General features: G+C 33.8%; 1 protein-coding gene across 1 annotated transcript in view; it reads left to right on the plus strand.

Annotated features, from left to right (window-relative positions):
* LOC103589933 (latrophilin-3-like) overlaps positions 1 to 16,149 on the plus strand; it is an 83,239-nt gene extending 67,090 nt beyond the window's left edge. The window contains exon 3 of the mRNA XM_008572018.1: positions 15,872 to 16,149. Coding sequence (XP_008570240.1) covers positions 15,872 to 16,149 — 278 coding nt within the window. The remainder of the gene's footprint in view (positions 1 to 15,871) is intronic.
* The last annotated feature ends 2,138 nt before the right edge of the window (positions 16,150 to 18,287 follow it).

Below are 18,287 nucleotides of genomic sequence, written 5' to 3' on the forward strand. Positions count from 1 at the left end.
TGAAATTGTGGTGATCTCAAAAGACAGCTTCAAGTAGTGAAGATAGTGTTTGGGTCATGAGGGATACTCTGGGAGGAAAAAAGCATAAAATCTAAAGGAAATTTATGTTGAAATGGAGACCGCAAACACAAGATACATTTATAGACATCAAGTCTGTCAGAGGACTCAGATGTGAGGAACCTGGAGAGCCTAGGCATCCTGAAGTCAGACAGGTATTTTATAGGATGCCTGTGTGTACTTAGGGCCCCCACAGGTCTCTCTGTGCTTTTGTTCATGTAATTCCTTCCATCAGGGGTGATTCTGTATATATATATCTTACTTAAAATCTTAGAAGTATCCTAGCAGTTAAGATCAGAGTAGTATCAAACATACAAGATATGTAACACTGACTGAGCACTTACTGCATACCTGGCACTGTACTTGACAATTTGTTTAATTTCTATCAGGGAAGTTCAAATTATTATTCTCATTTAGTACAGGAGAAAACTACCACTTAAAAAGTTGAGAAAGTTCCTCATGAACAAATAGCTTTTGGACAGGAATCATGGCATTCATATTCATTGCATTCATATTCATCTCCCAGAGAATAAAGCTCATTTCTTGGCATATAATAAAATTCAACAGCTGTTTGTTGAATGAGTGGTTGAGTAGATAGATAAATAAATTGTATTAACTTACAAATAGTAAGAGATTCACATCAGATGATTTTTCCCAAATGAACTGTTTGTGTTTTTGAAGATTTTAATAATATTTGTTAGATAGATTTTGAAAATTCTGTTGGCTCCTTTTAAATCCTTTTTCTTGGCAAGACTTGCTTTAATAGATTTAGTGTTATGGTAAACACACTCATAAACCATACAAAACACTATAATCATGCAATTCATCACTTCTTTAAAAATGCAAATATTATTCCAGTGGGTTTATAGTTCCTCTACAGACACTGATCAGGGGGCAACCCCAGGTAGTGAAGAAACTTTAACTTTTAGTAAATACTATCTGTGCAGTTATTATTTCTTGTGTTGTTTTTGTGCTTCAGTGAAAACCAGAATTCACTCAGCTACTCATGGTTTTCTATTTTGTTCTGAGAATTAATTTATAGCACAGTCTGTTATTAGACTTAGAAGTTAACATTCTCAGTTTACCCAGATGTTATAATGTGAGCAAAGAAGTACAATATTAAATGCATATAAATTTTTTAAAAAACTAATTTCTAAAACTGTGCATTATCTAACAGACTACAGATTAACCTACTTTTTAGTATATAAATATTGAAAAATACATTTCCCAATCCTTAGAAAATTTAAACCGCGTCTTCTGTGACTGGTGGTATTTATGGCAGTATAGTATCTCAAAATACTATAAATTAAATAATATACCAGCAATGTGTAATTAATAAAATCTTCTCTTAGTTATGTCACAATTTGTTTTCCCCATAAATAATACTGCATTAATTTGTGTCATGTGAAATTAACTACTGCAGAGATTTATAATTATTTCAGATGTAAAAATTTCATGTGTTTTCAAGGCTGCGTTCTGTGATCTGACCTCATCTTTCAGACCACCCAAATAAAGAACTGCTTTTGGCATTTTAAATCCCCCAGGATCTTTATATACGTGATCATCTTTTGCCAAAAATCAGATTTTTTTACATGCCAAATTCTTAGGGCACTTCTGAAATAAGATTTATGGGTCATCTGAGCCAAATCTTAGGATCAAAATAATTGATTATTAGTGCAGAAAACTAGAGGTGTAAAGGCATTCATTCAATAAAAAATCAGCACCAACAGACTGCAAAACATAGTGTAAAGTACTGAGATCCCATGAAATTTGTTCTGTCATATTCAAAAGAATAATCCCGTAAAATAAATATAATATGTATATTACTTGTATTGGCCCTAACATTTTATAATCTTAGATATTCTGGAAAGATTCATATTTTATCTCACTAACTTTTTTTCCAAATAAGAGCTATGAAGTAGTCAAATTGTATGTAACTGTTATTGTCACAGTACACAGATTGTAAATATGAGAGTACTTCAAAAAGTTCATGGAAAGATTTGTATTATCTTTTAATTAATTTTTTCCATGAACTTCTTGAAGTACCTTTATTATTTGCATTTATCTCAGCCGTGACTCCCTAAAGAGAAATGTTTTATTTTCATTTTCAGTCTTTCAAGTGCCTAAACATGTTTCATACATGGTAAATAAACATTTAATGTACATTGTATGAATGAATGATGAGTGAACACATATCTGGTTCCTACTTCTTATCTCCCCACTCTTCCCTTCAGGAAAACCCCGTATATTTCTAATTTGGTGGAACAGCTTTTTTTTTCTAAATTGATATTCACGTAAAATTAAATTATTTTTCTGTGAAATAGAAATCTATTAATTCATATGTCCCATCAATTTGTGAACTAGAATCTCTTTGGAGAGTCTTTGGATAAGAAGGCTATTTAATTGGAATTGGTAAATATAGAGAATGAAAGAAAAATACTTTTGCTGACCTACATTCAACAAATATCTATAGAAAATCCTCTAAATTGTATTCAGAATGCTACAGTCTTGGACAGACGTAAAACGTAACCACAGAAGCATATTAATTTTGAAACACGAGATATTATTCACATTTAATTATGGAATGATATTTGATATCACCAAATATCTCGAAAGCTCAGGTAAGCGGAAAAACAATGCAAAACTTTGGGCGAAAAAGTATACAAACAAAAATGAAGAACATCGAACAATTGATTAATAATCATTTTTAAAAATTGTTTTTTTTAAATGAAATACTTTCATTCTCAAACCAAGTGGCTTCTGACACTCTGTTATGCTTAGGGCATTTACACCTACCCAGTCACCTTGAAAGTAAGCTTCAAATCAAACTAGGAGAAAGAATGACTCCATCAGACCTAAGCTAAACCATCAGTAGTGCTGGAAAAATAACTAAAAATGTGTATTTTATATAAAGCAATCACATGTGCATCTGTGTGTGTGTATGTATATATACACATGCATATATAATATATGTGCTTTTATATATATGATTTTGATATCTTGTACATATTGAAAAAAACAGCATAAATAAATGGAATAATTGCAATAAGGTATATATATGTAATCATCGTGCATAAATATTTATCAGTATATCACTTTAGACCTTTAATAATTAAGTTCTAAATAATAATAAAATAGTGGTAAAATGATAAAATAGTGGTAAAATGCCTTCTTAAGTTAGCATTTAAATTCAGTGAGCAATTTAATTGAAAAAAAATCTTCTATTTCAAATATTAAGAACAGAATCCTATTTGGAGTGTACGGAAATATACCAACAATAATTGACGTCAAATAAGGATCTTGGAAATATTAGAGGATAGCCAAGTGGTCAATAAATATGAAAATATATGATCAGAAGTATATAATTAAAGTTCACTTTAATGAATCCAGTATGGCTTGACAGGAAGTGTGTCAACTCACAAAATAATTTTGAATTCATGTATTTCTAATGATGGATATATTTCTTGGGGTTGGGGTACATTTTTAGGCATTAAAAGGATTATTTCATAAAAAGTAACTTTTATTTCACTTGAAATAATCCTAAGGGCCAGCGTGTGGCTCACTTGGGAGAGTGTGGTGCTGATGGCACCAAGGCCACGGGTTCGGATCCCTATATAGGGGTGACCAGTTAGCTCACTTGGGAGAGTGTGGTGCTGACGACACCATGTCAGGGGTTAGGATCCCCTTATCGGTCATCTTTTTAAAAAAAAAAAAGAATCCTAAAATGATAATTTACAAGACATCTTTGCTCATATAAACTTTTAGAAATAGAGTTATTGACAAATTCATATTAGAATACCTCAGTATATTATTTATTATTAGTATTAAAGGACCCCACATATTATTATAAAAGGTCGCAAGCATCTTTTTACAGCTGCCTTTTTTTTAAGGAATATTTATTACATTTTACACCAATTAAATCCAAGATCTGAAAATCTTCTCTTACCACCTGTGTTTTAATATTCTTGCAACATGATTTGTTTTGATTGAAGTGAAAAAAGAAATCTAGTTTATCCCTTCCATTATCCTGTCTTGGTGTGAATCACAGAAAGCCATTTGTGAATTTAATCATCCTTTCTGCTCTCCCCTTCAACAACTTATTGATTCAGTTAAATGTCTATTTTTAATAATATGTTTTCAACTTCCTCCACTAAGAGTTTTAGCAAGACTTAATGAGACAAATCATTTTTAATAACATAGAGAAAAGACACTTTATGAGATTTTACACTTGTGTTTTAGTAACTTTTAAATACTCTTGTTCTAAAATCATGTTGGAAACTCCCACTTTCTTGGGAAAACCAGAGACAGACATGGTGTTCAAGTTAGCTGTTGATGAAACTGTGCTATTTTATCTCATGGTGTCTGATTTTGTTTCTCCATCATAGTTCTCATGGATATTTTGGCATTATTTAATTACTTGTGTATTTAATTGTTGTTAATATTCATCCCCTGTTCGCATCTATATTGTAAATTCCATATGGTCATGAATCAATGTTTTGTTGACCACTGAGTACCCACCACCTCAAACAGTGTACAGCACTTAACTAGTGCTCATTTTTTTTTGTTGAATGAATAAATGAAGTTAACCACTGAAGTGAAGGGTTGATGTTTATCATTCAGGAATGTCAGAATATGTATTTCTTGACTAGCACTTTGAAAATTAGTTTTTCTTTCACGACTTATTTTTATGTTTAATTATTTGCTTAGTGAATTGAGGAAACATTGGTATAGATGTGTGGAAGTTTTGTTTTAATCCATTTGTAGAAACTTGCTGTGTGGCCCTGAGAATGTATTATGTAAAGACTTTCTATTACTTTTTTCATAGGCAGAAAAATGTGTTTTAATAACCTCAATGGTATATTTTGTGGTTGAGCTGAACACACATGAGTGCTTTCTGTACCCTGTGTCATTTCATGACAATTTACCCCATTATACAAATGATCCTTGGTATAGTCTTTATCACCTGTTTTCTGTGATTTTTTTTATGTGGTTTTTGAAGTTGGTTCATAAGGCTTCAGAAACTTATGTGTGTGAGCTGTTTTTCTTACTTTCGGAATGTTTTTGTTTTCCTTCTGTTAGAGAGAAGATAAAAAATCTATTCAATCAGACTCTTTCCTATGGTTTTGTGGCAAAGCTTGGGAGAACTGAGAGTTTCTTCTCCAACTAGCCAGACAGATTTTATGTTCACTCAGAAGATCTTCAGTAGTGTCCAGAATAATTTAATGTGTGCTGTGTGGTTATTTTGTCTTGTTTTGTTTTGTTTGGGGTTTTATATTTGCCTGGGATTGATGGTTTTATTTTGGCTAGTGTCTTTCTCATTCTGAATTGTTTTCCTGTTTTAGATAGAAAATTGTCATCACTGTTTATGAAAAAAAAAAAAATCTAGCTGGCCACTCTTCCTGTTCCACATTTCTAGCATTTGGCAAAGATCTGGGCTTTCAAAGGTTGAAAGATTTGGTTGGTTAATGGAGTCATTATTTACCGATATCACTAAAAAGATATTCATTGGGATTTACATTTAGCAGTTAGTGTCTAGTCAGCTTCTTAATGAAAATTTATTTGTTTGAAAACATTGCTAATAAAAACTTTCACTGGGAAAAAAGAAAGAATAAGCATTTGATTTGCAAGCAGCATAGTCCATTTACAGATTTATCTCTAACAAATATATTCTAATGGAAAGAATGTCAACTTCTAGCTACTATAAACAGGCGACAGAAAACTTTAGTGAGAAAACATAACAATATGAAAATACATATTTGGTCAGACTCTGCATGGTTAGGCTTATTGTCCTAATCTCAGGTGGATTACATAGACTGTAACAGTTCCACCCTGACTGGGTGAGTAAAGGGGCATGTTTTCTATGATAAAGACATTGTGAAGCTTGTGGATAAAGGATTTATAAACACTTTCATATATGTTTTTCGATGTTGAAGGTTATACAGAAAGAGGTTATAACAACGTCTGTACTGTGGATGATTTATCCTGCTGAATTAGAAAGAAATGCCTAACCATTACTTCCCTTAAGGACAAAACAAAACAAAACAAGAAGTTAGATGCCCCTGAAAGCTCTTCATCCTTTCCAATGAATATTGTATGAGAGAGAGAGAGAGAGAGAGTGTGTTTTGGAAAAAGAGAGAAGGGGAAGGGAGGAGAGAGGGAAAAAGAAGAGGGAGGCAGGGGAGAATGTGAGATGTTTCTTGTGTATTCCTGAATAGCATGTGCAATGCGATAGAGCTTTTATTTGCTATTTAGTAACTCTTTTCCTTTCCTTCAAAATTAAAATTCTGTATAGTTTTACCTGTGAACTGCTTTTTCAAAACTGTTTGTTCAAAACTTATGTTTATCCTTTACTACATTTCCTATACATGGATACCTCATTTTATTGTGGTTCACAGATACCTTGTTTTTTACAAATTAGAGGTTTGTGGCAACCCTGTATGCAGGAAGTCTGTTGCTGCGATTTCCCAGAAGCATATGCTCACTTGTGTCTCTGTGTCATGCTTTAGTAATTCTCACAGTATCTCAAACTGTTTCATTATTATTATATCTGCTATGGTGATCTGTGATCAGTGACCTTTGATGTTACTATTGTGATTGTTTTGGGGCACCATGAACTGTATCCATTTAAGATGGTGAAGCTAATCAGAAAACGTATATGTTCAGACTACTCCACTGACCGGCTGCTCTTCCTCTCCTCAGGCTGCCCTATTCCCTGGGATACAACAATACTGAAATCAGGATAGTTAATAACCCTGCAATTGCCCCTAAGCGTTCACATGAAAAGAAGATCACACATCTCTGGCTTTAAATCAAAAGACAGAAATGATTAAGCTTAGTGAGGAAGGTGTGTTGAAAGCCGAGATACATCGAAAGCTAAGCCTCTTGTGCCAGTTAGCCAAGTTGTGAGTGCAAAGGAAAAGTTCTTGTAGGAAGTTAAGAGTGCTATTCCAGTGAACACATGAATGATAAGAAAGCTAAACAACCTTATTGCTGATATGGAGAAAGTTTTAGTGGTCTGGATTAAAGATCAAACTGGCCACAGCATTCCCTAAAGACAAAGTCTAATGCAGAGCAAGGCTCTAACTGTCTTCAATTCTGTGAAGGCTGAGAGAGGTGAGGAAGCTGCAGAAGAGAATTTTGAAGCTACCAGAGATTGTTGGTTCATGAGGTTTAGGAAAGTGCAAGGTGAAGCAGCAAGTGCTGATGCAGAAGCTTCAGCAAGTTATCCAGAAGATCTAGCTAGGATAATTGATGAAGGTGCCTACAGTAAACAGATTTTCAGTGTATACAAAACAGCCTTCTATTGGAAGAAGATGCCATCTAGTGCTTTCATAGCTAGAGAAGAGAAGTCAATACTTGGCTACAAAGCTTCAAAGCACAGACAGACTCTCTTATTACGAGCTAGTACAGTTGGTGACTTGAATTAGAAGCCAATGCTCATTTACCATTTTGAAAATCCTAGGGCCCTTAAGAATTATCCTAAGTATACTCTGCCTGTGCTCTATCAGTGGAACAACAAAGCCTGGATGACAGTGTATTTGTTTACAGCATGGTTTACTGAATATTTTAAGCCAACTGTTGAGACCTAGTTCAGAAAAATGATTTCTTTCAAAAATTATTGCTTATTGACAATGTGTCTGGTCACCCAAGGACTCTGATAGAGAGGGAAATTATTCATGTCTGCTAACACAACATCCATTCTGCAGCCTAGGGATCAAGGAGTAATTTTGACTTTCAGGTCTTATTATTTAAGAAATATATTTGGTAAGCCTATAGCTGCCATAGATAGTGATTCCCCTGATGACTCTGGGTGAATAAATAACAAAGGATTTAGAACATTATGTCAACTTAATAAAGCAGTAGCAGGATTTGAAATGATCAGCTTCAGTTTTGAAAGAAGTTCTACTTTGGGTAACATGTTATCAAACAAAATTGCATTCTACAGGAAAATTTTTTGTAAAAGAAAGTGTCAGTGGATGCAGCAAACTTTATTACTGTTGTCTTATTTTAAGAAACTGCCACAGCCACCCCAACCTTTACCATTATGATCAGTCAGCAGCCACTGACATCAAGGCAAGACCCTCCATCAGCAAAACAATTATGACTCACTGAAGGCTCAGATGATCATTAGCAATTTTTGGTAATAAATATTTTTTCAATTGAGCTATGTATATGGTTTTAGATTTTTTTTTTTTTTTTGTCTTTTTTTTTTTTTCCGTGTCCGGCAACGGATCGCAACCCTCAGTGTTGCCCCCGTACCGGACCGGGGACCGGCAACGGGATCGCAACCCTCAGTGTTGCTCCCGCGCCTCGCTCAGCCAGTGAGCGGGAACCGGTCTGCATGCAGGATCCGAACCCTCGGGCGGGAGCGCTGCCGCGCTTCCCAAGCGGCGCACTATCCAGTGTGCCACCGGGCCGGCCCTATGTATATGGTTTTAGATATAGTGCTGTTGCACACTATAGACTACAATGTGGTATAAACATAACTTTAATATGCACTGTGAAACCAAAAAAATTGTTTGATTCCCTTTATTGCTATATTTGCTTTTTTTGTGGTGGTCTGGAACAAAACCCACAATATCTCTGAGGTATATGCCTGTGTGCTTCTTATGTTAAAATCTGCATGATTACAGATTTTTTAAGCTTCACCATAAGAATTACATAAACCAAACTGGTTGATTTGCAGTGAACATTATGTATCTATATGCTGCTATAAAAGTATGACTACATTTGAGAATGAATGTCACATTTTAAAATTAAAGTAGTGATTTTCTATCTTACCACAGTATATTTTTACACAAAGAAAACTGTCATATTAATTTTTATGGTATAATATCGAAATGTTAGGACATACTTAAAGTTCTGAAAATAGTAATAGTATACTCCATTATGTTTGGTTCTGTTAAGAAGAAGAAGAAAAAAAAGCCTTTGCCTAACTTACATTTTATATTCAGGAATTAGACTTCATTTCACTAAAGGAATGGAAATCCATAAGCTTTATTGGTGTGATATTCTCATATTGCCTTATGTATTTCCCGAGAGAAGTCCCCTTCTGCTGTTTTCTCTGAGTGTCTGTGTGACACTCAGGGAGAATCATTGCATCTCACCTCTGTGTCTTACCTCTATAACTTTCTAGTTCATGCCTCCTATTCTTCTTTTTTTTTTGTCCTTTTTTTTGAGACCGGCTGCACCGCTCTCAGCCAGTGAGTGCTGTGAGTGCACCGGTCATCCCTATATAGGATCCGAACCCGCGGCTGGAGCGCTGCTGCACTCCCAGTGCCGCACTCTCCTGAGTGCGCCACGGGCTTGGCCCCATTCCTCCTATTCTTACCATCTCTGTCTAAGCCACAGTTTCCTGGTGAGGTAAGTGGGGATGACAATATTGCCAAACTCTTTTATTGTTGGGAGTTTGAAATTAAGTGATATTTTTAAAGTACCAGCACCCAAAAAACACTCAATTCTACCAATTATCATTGTTATATCACCGTAAATAGCTCATTGCAGTATCTTTCTCATTAATTCATAGACTCTCTTATCTTTCACTCTAATCTGTTTAGATAATCTATTGGCTAATGATTTTTAAGATTAATTTTATTAGTAGTATTATTATTGTGCCAGTGTATTATACAGTAATCTTGTAGGGCCTGAAATAATTTGGACTATATTCTGAATCCGACTTTAAGGCTGTCTCCAGTTTTGACTACTGTTTTTTTCTGCTCCTGATTTGCTTGTGAATATATCTTTTTTTTGCTCAGACTTTCTACCTGGAATATTTTACTATCTCCTCTCCTCCACATATTGTTTTATCTTTAAGGGCCAACTCAAGTCTGCTTCCTTCAAAAAATCTTTTTTAAGCACACTAACACATGTTGATTACTTCATTTCCTTGAAATCCTTAAAGCACTTTTGTCTGTTCCACATAATTCATTGTGCTTTATAATGTTATAAGCCTTGCTTAGGCATGTATGCATTGTTCCTTTAACTATAAGCTTCTGAAGTCTCAGTACTTTTGTTCTGAGTCATCTTCCTGTCTCTTCTCCCCTGCTCTAAACTTTTCTCCATCTGATCTTGTTATTATCCTGTAACCTTTTGGTTTTAATGATCATAAATACCATGTCTTGCCTTTTGGAACCTTGCCACACTCACATGAATTTTTATCATTTTCTTAGTTTCATGTTCTAAGTCTGAAGCTCCCTCTGCCAGACTCTAGGAACTCCATTCTGTATAGGCCACTCCTAGGCCTCTAATGTGGAGACCTAATGTGGACAGAGACATTAGACAACACCTGTGTCTTATGTTTAATAACTCCCAGTGCTCTATTTGCAGTTAGAATTAAATTGGTGACCAATATGCATTTAGAATTAAATTGACATACCTTTTTTATTTCATTTGAATAGTATGATTCTTCTTACTGGATTCTTGTTTATCTTGAATTAATAGTTCTTACTTTTAAGAACATGTTGAGTTTTTGACATTTAGAAGAAGACTGGGAAAATTGTGATATGACACAGTTTTAGAGAGTTTATTCCCCTTGAATATAATTGGAAGATAATGTGGAATATAATTTTATTAAATGTTGAAAAGTTATTGCAACTACATATGAATTATTTTATTCAAACACTTGCTACATTTTTAGGCAATCTCTGCATGGGCAATTTCATTTGAAGGCACTGCTACATGCTGAAGCTTCATAAGTCAAAAGAATAGTTGAACATTAATTGTTTTATGATGCTCCACTCATTAGAACATTTTTTTCTGTAATTTCCAAAATTTTATATTAAACCATCTAAATTTCATGCTTTTCTTTTTGACCTCAGAACATGATTGCTTTCGGTTATTCTTCGGGGTGTCAGTTTTAATCGTTGCTAAGTTACACTTAATTAAATGGTAAAATATAATTTAAATTATATACATTCTTTGTTGAAGCAGAGTTTTTGAAACTCAATGTATTAGAAACTTACTGGTAACAGATGTACTTTTAAAGACCATGGATGATGGGATGATAATTCATTGGGTTTCCTATATTATTTTCACTGCCAAGTATTTTGGACTAGATTTTCAGAGCACATTTTAAAAAATTTAGATAATGTGTTGGCATGTAAAATGGCAAAGAGAAAATGTATGTATTTAAGAAAATTATGTCAAAGGCTCTGCTGAAACTTAAAATTGGTAATACTTGCTTTTTGGCAGCATTTAAGTAATGAAGTATTTTTCAAAGGCATTGCCAATAACTAGAAACATGTCCACTTCCAGATATATAAGTGTCTTTATCTATAATTAAGAAACTCTTTTAGAATCATTAGCCTTGATTTACAAATATTTTAATTAACTTCTTTCTCAAAAGGAAGCATATCTGTTTCATTTTCATTTTTTAAAAATTTTCCAAAGAGGCTTTTTTTCTTATAATTATTGGTGGTGCAGGGTACAGGGATCTGAACCCTTGACCTTGGTGTTATCAACACTGCACTCTCACCAACTGAGCTCACCAGTCAGGCTTGTGTTTAGTATTTTACTTGTTCCTGTTGATATTCTTTGTCCTGTAATCCTGTGTTTCAAGTAGCACTCTGTTCTTTGAAAGCCTCTCTCTAATGCCCTAGAGTTATCCTGGCAAATCTCTGACCTTGGGGTCCAGGAGGAATCATCTGACTCTTGTTTGGTCACCAGCTTCTAGCTTCCTGACTCCCATCCCTATACGGGTATCTTTAGTTATCATCATGTATCATTTCACCAAGAACTTGTAGCATATTGAGTCAAACATCACTCAGCAGGCTTAACAGTGAGAAAAGATCCTAAAGAAAGGGGAAACAGAAAAAGAAAGGGGTCCCAACAATAGTGGCTGAAACCTTAGTTAAGGAGGAAAGAATGAGTGATTTCCGGTGAAACGAGTTCTTATTATTTAGCATTTTTGTTTTTCTTGCTTTCCTCAGTTTTCTGTGGTCAGGAGCACTTTTTGTTAGATGTATGTTTGACATGGAATTTAAGGATTTCCTGAGGTTCTGGCCGTCTTTAGCAGAGAAGTTTAGATTAGTTCATGTTCCTTTAGTCAGTCCCACGGTCACTGGGTCATTCCAAAGTGTACCATCCTACCAGAGCTTACCAGATTTCACATCCAAAGCTTTACCAATTTATTCAGCAGATATCTATTACACAACTAATGGGTGACACTGTGTTCCTTGTTTTTACATTAACTCATGGGATAAAAAAGGAAGGAAGCTCAAGAAGGTATGTATATGCCTTCTTTGCCCCAAATTATTTTCCCATAAGCAACTTTACAATGCCCAATGCAATATTACCCTGTCACAACATTCAGTATAATATTTGACTGGCAACCTTGAATTTGAATTGTTGGCATTTTCCTTATCTAAGCCTTTTTCTCTTGTAACCAGAATCTTCCCACGGGTAGTGTGATAACTGAATGGTAAAAAGGTTTACTTTTAACTTAACCCCTCCCCCCCCCCGCCCTTTGGACTGTGGTTGCTGATTAAAACATTTAGCAGTATAATTAAAAGTAATTTAAATAGCAAATTAGATAATGTTATAGAGCAGTTTCTGGTAATACATTCTTTTAAACAAAGCATCCATCATTTTCAGAGTGCAGTTTGTACTAGATTACTGATACAAATGCAATTATATGTTAAATGGAAGACAGTATCCCCAAATCTACCCTGGTTCTCTGTAAAAATTGCCATGTCCATACTTTTGGACCATTTTTACGGGCCCAAAAGATAAACATGGAAAATTAAATCCTCCATTTTAGTTGTCTTTGAAACTGTCTAGTTTCTGGTTCTAAATCATATTTTTGACGGTGAAGACCCAGATTAAAGCTATGTCAGTGTTTTGACAAGATTGACTGATGAGTTTAATCAACCAAATTGTCCATTTAGTCAAACAAATGCTTTGACAGTATGATTTGCTTATTTGTTGTTTCCTTGTTAAATTAACTTGTTTTTTTTTTAACTTAATTGACTGGTTAAGTCACTATAATATAGCCAGATGAATTTGATGTCTGGAAGCAGTTTCAATGTAATTTTTTAAAAATGGTTATACCAAAGTTGAGAAACAACTTGTCTCCTAACAAATGTGAAAAATTTTACTGTAAAATTTTCTGGAAATTCTGATATTTAAGGACGTTTTATGGAAGTAAAAACACCTCTATGATTCTATTTAAACTGACCAAAATCATGAAACTGTATTCATGAATTGGGACATATTTATTATTCAATTATTCCATTATTTAAAAATTTAAATGCATTAATGAAAATATATTTATCCATAAAAATAGAATATTAGTATTAAAAAGGACTTCATGTTTAAACAACCATCCAATTTCTGATGACAAAGATATTTTAGGAACAGTAGAAATGTATGTTTCAAAAATTCAGTGTCTCTCTGTTATGAGAATCCCCTGCCAAAATGTTGACTCAAGAACATACTTTAAAAATAATGTTACAGTCAACCTTTAATTATGTTAACACTCTTTGATTAATGCTGTTAATATTCTAGATACTTCTGTGAATGTGTGTGCATGTATGTGTGTGCAAGAGAGAATGCCAATCAAAATGGAATTAACCATGCAGTGCAGCTTGACGAACTCCAAGTGACCTGCTCAGAAGCTATGCATGGGGTCTGTGGTACAGTTAAACTTTTTCTGAAATATCATAGAAATGAGTTAAAAACTCATGTCACTCTCAATTTTAAAATAATAGGTATGTTTGAAAAACCAACTCAATATTTTCTCCTAAGGTTCATGTGAACATATTTACAGTTATAAAATTTCTTTGTTCCCTTCTTACTCCCTTTTTTGATTCCCTGCTTCTCTCCTCCTTTCTTTTTCTTTCATACTCCATGCTTAGTAAAAAAGCCACAAGAAAAGTTGTATGCATTTATTTAAACACATGTTTTTATGTATGTGCATATTAGTGAGTTAATCAAATGTCAATGAAAATTTAAGCTATCACATATGTTTTTGTATAAGTGATTCTCTTATGTGGAAGTCAAGTTATTTGACAGTTGGTAACACTTGATTTAGAATTTCAACTATGTGCTTTTAAAGACTTGTGGAGTTTTTACAGTTAAACTTTTGACTTTCGTCCAATACTCATTGTATTCGCAATCTTGGCATGGGAAAGTGTTAGACTTGACATCAAATGATAGATACGTTTCTGTATAAAAATTAAATATGCACAGCAAATGTCTAAAATGAAACAACAAACTAGAAAAACTTATTTTCCACAAGTATAAAGGACAAATGTTTTGTCCTTGCTATACAAAAATCTTTTACATCAGCAGACTTTGCATAAATGTGAGCAAACAACTCACAGATAAAAGAAATGCAAAGGGTCGCTAAATATATGATAATATATTCCATTGTACAAATAAAGTAGTGCACATTAAAACAAAGATATTATAACGTTCTTCATCTATCAAATTGGCAAAATTTATTTATTTATTTATTTATTTTTTCCTTTTTGTCTCTTTTCGTGTCTGGCAACGGATCGCAACCCTCAGTGTCGCGCCCGTACCGGACCAGGACCGGCAACGGGATCGCAATCCTCGGTGTGGCGTCCACACCTCGCTCAGCCAGTGAGCGGGAACCAGTCTGTATGTGGGATCCGAACCCTCGGCGGGAGCGCCGTCGCACTCCCAAGCGGCGCACTGTAGCAGTGCACCACCAGGCCGGCCCCAAATTGGCAAAATTTAAAAGAATTATTAATATTTAGTTTTGAACAGTAACTTCCACCAAAGTTACTGTTGGTGTAAGTGTACATTTTTATTAATTTTTTAAAAAATCTATTGATGTTGAATTGGAAATGTGTTTCCCCCTTGACACATCAGTTTCATTTTTAGAAATATGCCATAAAATATATTTGGATAGGGTCGAGCCCGTGGCGCACTCGGGAGAGTGCGGCGCTGGGAGCGCAGCAGTGCTCCCGCCGCAGGTTCGGATCCTATATAGGGATGACCAGTGCACTCACAATGCTCACTGGCTGAGCACGGTGCGGCCGGTCTCAAAAAGGACAAAAAATATATATATATATATATTTTAAATTAATATAATAATTTATTATTAAATTAATAAAATAATACAAGATATCAAACAACATGTAAAATATGATACTACTTGAGTATCATATTTATTGTTAGTGGTTTACTACTTGAGTAAAATTTACCTAAATAAAGTAAAAAGAGGGGTAGGGGGACACACACAATGTCAGCCTTTGTGTAGAAACTTGCAATAGGAAGGTCTGGTTACCTCTTTACAGTGGGGGTAGGATATGGGGAGGGAGCTAAAGGAAAATACAGTTTTCTCCTTACAAATCTCCAGTTCTTAAAACAATGAGCATTCATTATTTCTATAATTAACTCATAAAGTATACTGATTATATTAATTATTACCTAAAACAATGAACCTATATTTTCAAAGCAAAATAGATTACTTTACTTAAATAAGTATATTTAAAATGAACAGCAGTACAAATATTGGTTGATGATTTCCTGGATGATATTTCTAGTTAGTCTTAACTTCACATATCATGCTTTAATAGAAAAACCACAGTGCTTTTTCCATTGATAAGAAAAAAAAATTGAAAGATAATGTTTTTAAGAAATATTTGTTATTGTTAGATTTAAACAAAAACAAAAACCAAAAAAACTTTGTAAAGTTACCGAGGTGAAAAATATTCTATTTTACTTAAAAGTATGAATCTTGATTCCTTGGTATTAATTTACCCTAAACACTGAGAAAGCAAACACACGTGATTTCCCTTTGTATGTAATAATTATGACTTCTTTTTCTCCCTCCTCCTTTCCGTAGCTTTCAGCCGTGCCCCAATTCCGATGGCCGTGGTCCGCAGAGAGCTCTCCTGTGAGAGTTACCCTATAGAGCTCCGCTGTCCAGGAACAGACGTTATCATGATTGAAAGTGCCAACTATGGGAGGACTGATGACAAAATTTGTGACTCTGACCCTGCTCAGATGGAGAATATCCGTTGTTATCTGCCAGATGCCTATAAGATTATGTCTCAAAGGTATGACACTTCTAATACTTTTCTTTGCGCATATAATATAAACCTTCAGTATGTGCTTGTGTGACAAATTGAGCATCGGTATTACCATAAATTATGTTGCATATTTTAGGATAATTTGAAATATTTTTTGAATATTTGGCTATTCCCAATATTAGAAAAATGCCAGTGTTAGAAATTGCAAATAGCATTTGGAAAGTATTAAAATTTATTAGATATTTATAAAGTTTCATGGTTTAATCTGTTATTTTGATAGTATTCTCCAGAACTAGGTTTATTGCATGAGAGACTAAATGTATTTTTCACAATTTTAAAAACAAAATTTTCTTCAAAAGTTACAGAAAAAAATATTTTACTGCTATCGTGTATTTTAACAGTGTAGTAAAGCAAAAAAGAAATAAAAATTAAGTTAATAGGTAAGTTTTATAATCATTAATTAAAATACAGTAAAAGAGTATTGATTAAAGATTATTTGGCCTTGGAAAACAATGAATAAAATATTCCTTTGCTATCTGGTCAGTGCATTAATTAGTTAATTAAATCAGATAGTTTAATTTAATTTAAACTATCTAAATTGCCATATTAAAATAATATAAGTTAAGGTGTCATGTAATATCACTAGATAAGAAAAATATCTTTGATTCTAAAAAGACTGTTCGATAGAAATCCATTCTATAGAATATTTAAATTATATTAAAATTTCTTAATTAAAATACCTAAATTACCTAAATATTAAATTTCTCTTAAATATTTGTTCACTATTATCATGCTTTCTCAGAAATTAGTGAAGTCATTTATTTACTACAAGCCTTCATACTTTCAACTACTCTTCATACTTTCAAGTACTCACCCACAGATATTTAAATAATAAGTGATTTGTTTAGTGAATTTATTTTACTTAATTAAATAAGCCAGCTTTTTCATAAGCATTTCTATTTAGGCCTTTCTTTTCCTTCTATTAATTAAGGAGTTCTTAAAATATATGGAAAACTATAGCATATGTAAAACTAAACAAATTAAAGTCTAAAAATAATAGGTTTCAAGGATTAATTTTCTTGTACTTCAAAAAGCCTTGTTTATTTCTAACCTTTTGTTTTCTTGATACTTAAAATTCTGAAATGTATTTTTGTGATTGATTAATATATTGAGAGAGTCAGTATTTTATTTTTATAAATTACCATTGTATAAATTATTAATACCAATTATAACATGCCAAGTTTTTGATGATCAAAGCATTTGAGGTATACTTGAAGGATAATGGACTCTAGGCAGACCTTGAGAACTGTTGTTTGTCTATTACCAAAACAATAGCTGATGCTAAGACGAGTGTTAATGAAAAATAATATTTTAAAATGAGGAATTCCACTTGATAAAAGTTTGGTTGCATTTTGTTGTCGTTGTGTGTCTCTCTCATTGTTATATATTTGAGATACCTCCAACTGTGCCTAAGTACTATGTTATTCCTAAAAGAATTCTAATTGTTTTATTCCATATAGATGTTGTAATGGTATTTCAGAAGTGGCTTTCTATGGGTAGTATGGAATGGGCACTATGACTCAATTGTTATTTTTTATTGTTTCAGTCAGACAACCAAACATAGGATTCTTTAGAATCTATTTGGGGTGTGGGTTTGATGCCAGAGGAAGGGTCTGGGGAGGCCTGATAGCCGGCCTCAGCCCACCCCATCCTCTTACCAAGTTCTTGACTCTGCCACAGGAAAGAATTCAAGAGCAGAGTCACAGTAGAAGATGAAAACAGGTTTAATATAACAGATAAGAAATACAGAGACTGAGCAAGGCCCACACCAAGTTGAATATAAAAATAAGAAATACATGAAGTTTAGTACAGAGTGCAGGCTGGCTCGAGAGTGAGCAGCCACTTGCTGAAAGTAAGTTTGATAGGAAAAGAAAGCATACACACCCCAGCCAGTAAAGTGAGGGTTGGCTCCGGGAAAGTGAGCAAGAACTCCAGTTTCACTATCTAATACATATTCATGATATCTAATAAATATTCAACTAAGGGGTGAGTCCCAGTTATGTAACATAGTCTTGCACATGCTCAGTTGGTCTCCTTTTAGGGCATGTTCATTGGTCAAATTCTATCACATGCACTAGAAATATTCAAGAGTATTCTGTGCTCTTTAGCATCACTTTACTGAGCATGCTCAGCTATTAGGGTTACATAACCCCTTTCTACTGAGCATAT

Source organism: Galeopterus variegatus, unplaced genomic scaffold (genome assembly GCF_000696425.1).
Source record: "Galeopterus variegatus unplaced genomic scaffold, G_variegatus-3.0.2 Scaffold746, whole genome shotgun sequence".
NCBI classification, from domain to species: domain Eukaryota; kingdom Metazoa; phylum Chordata; class Mammalia; order Dermoptera; family Cynocephalidae; genus Galeopterus; species Galeopterus variegatus.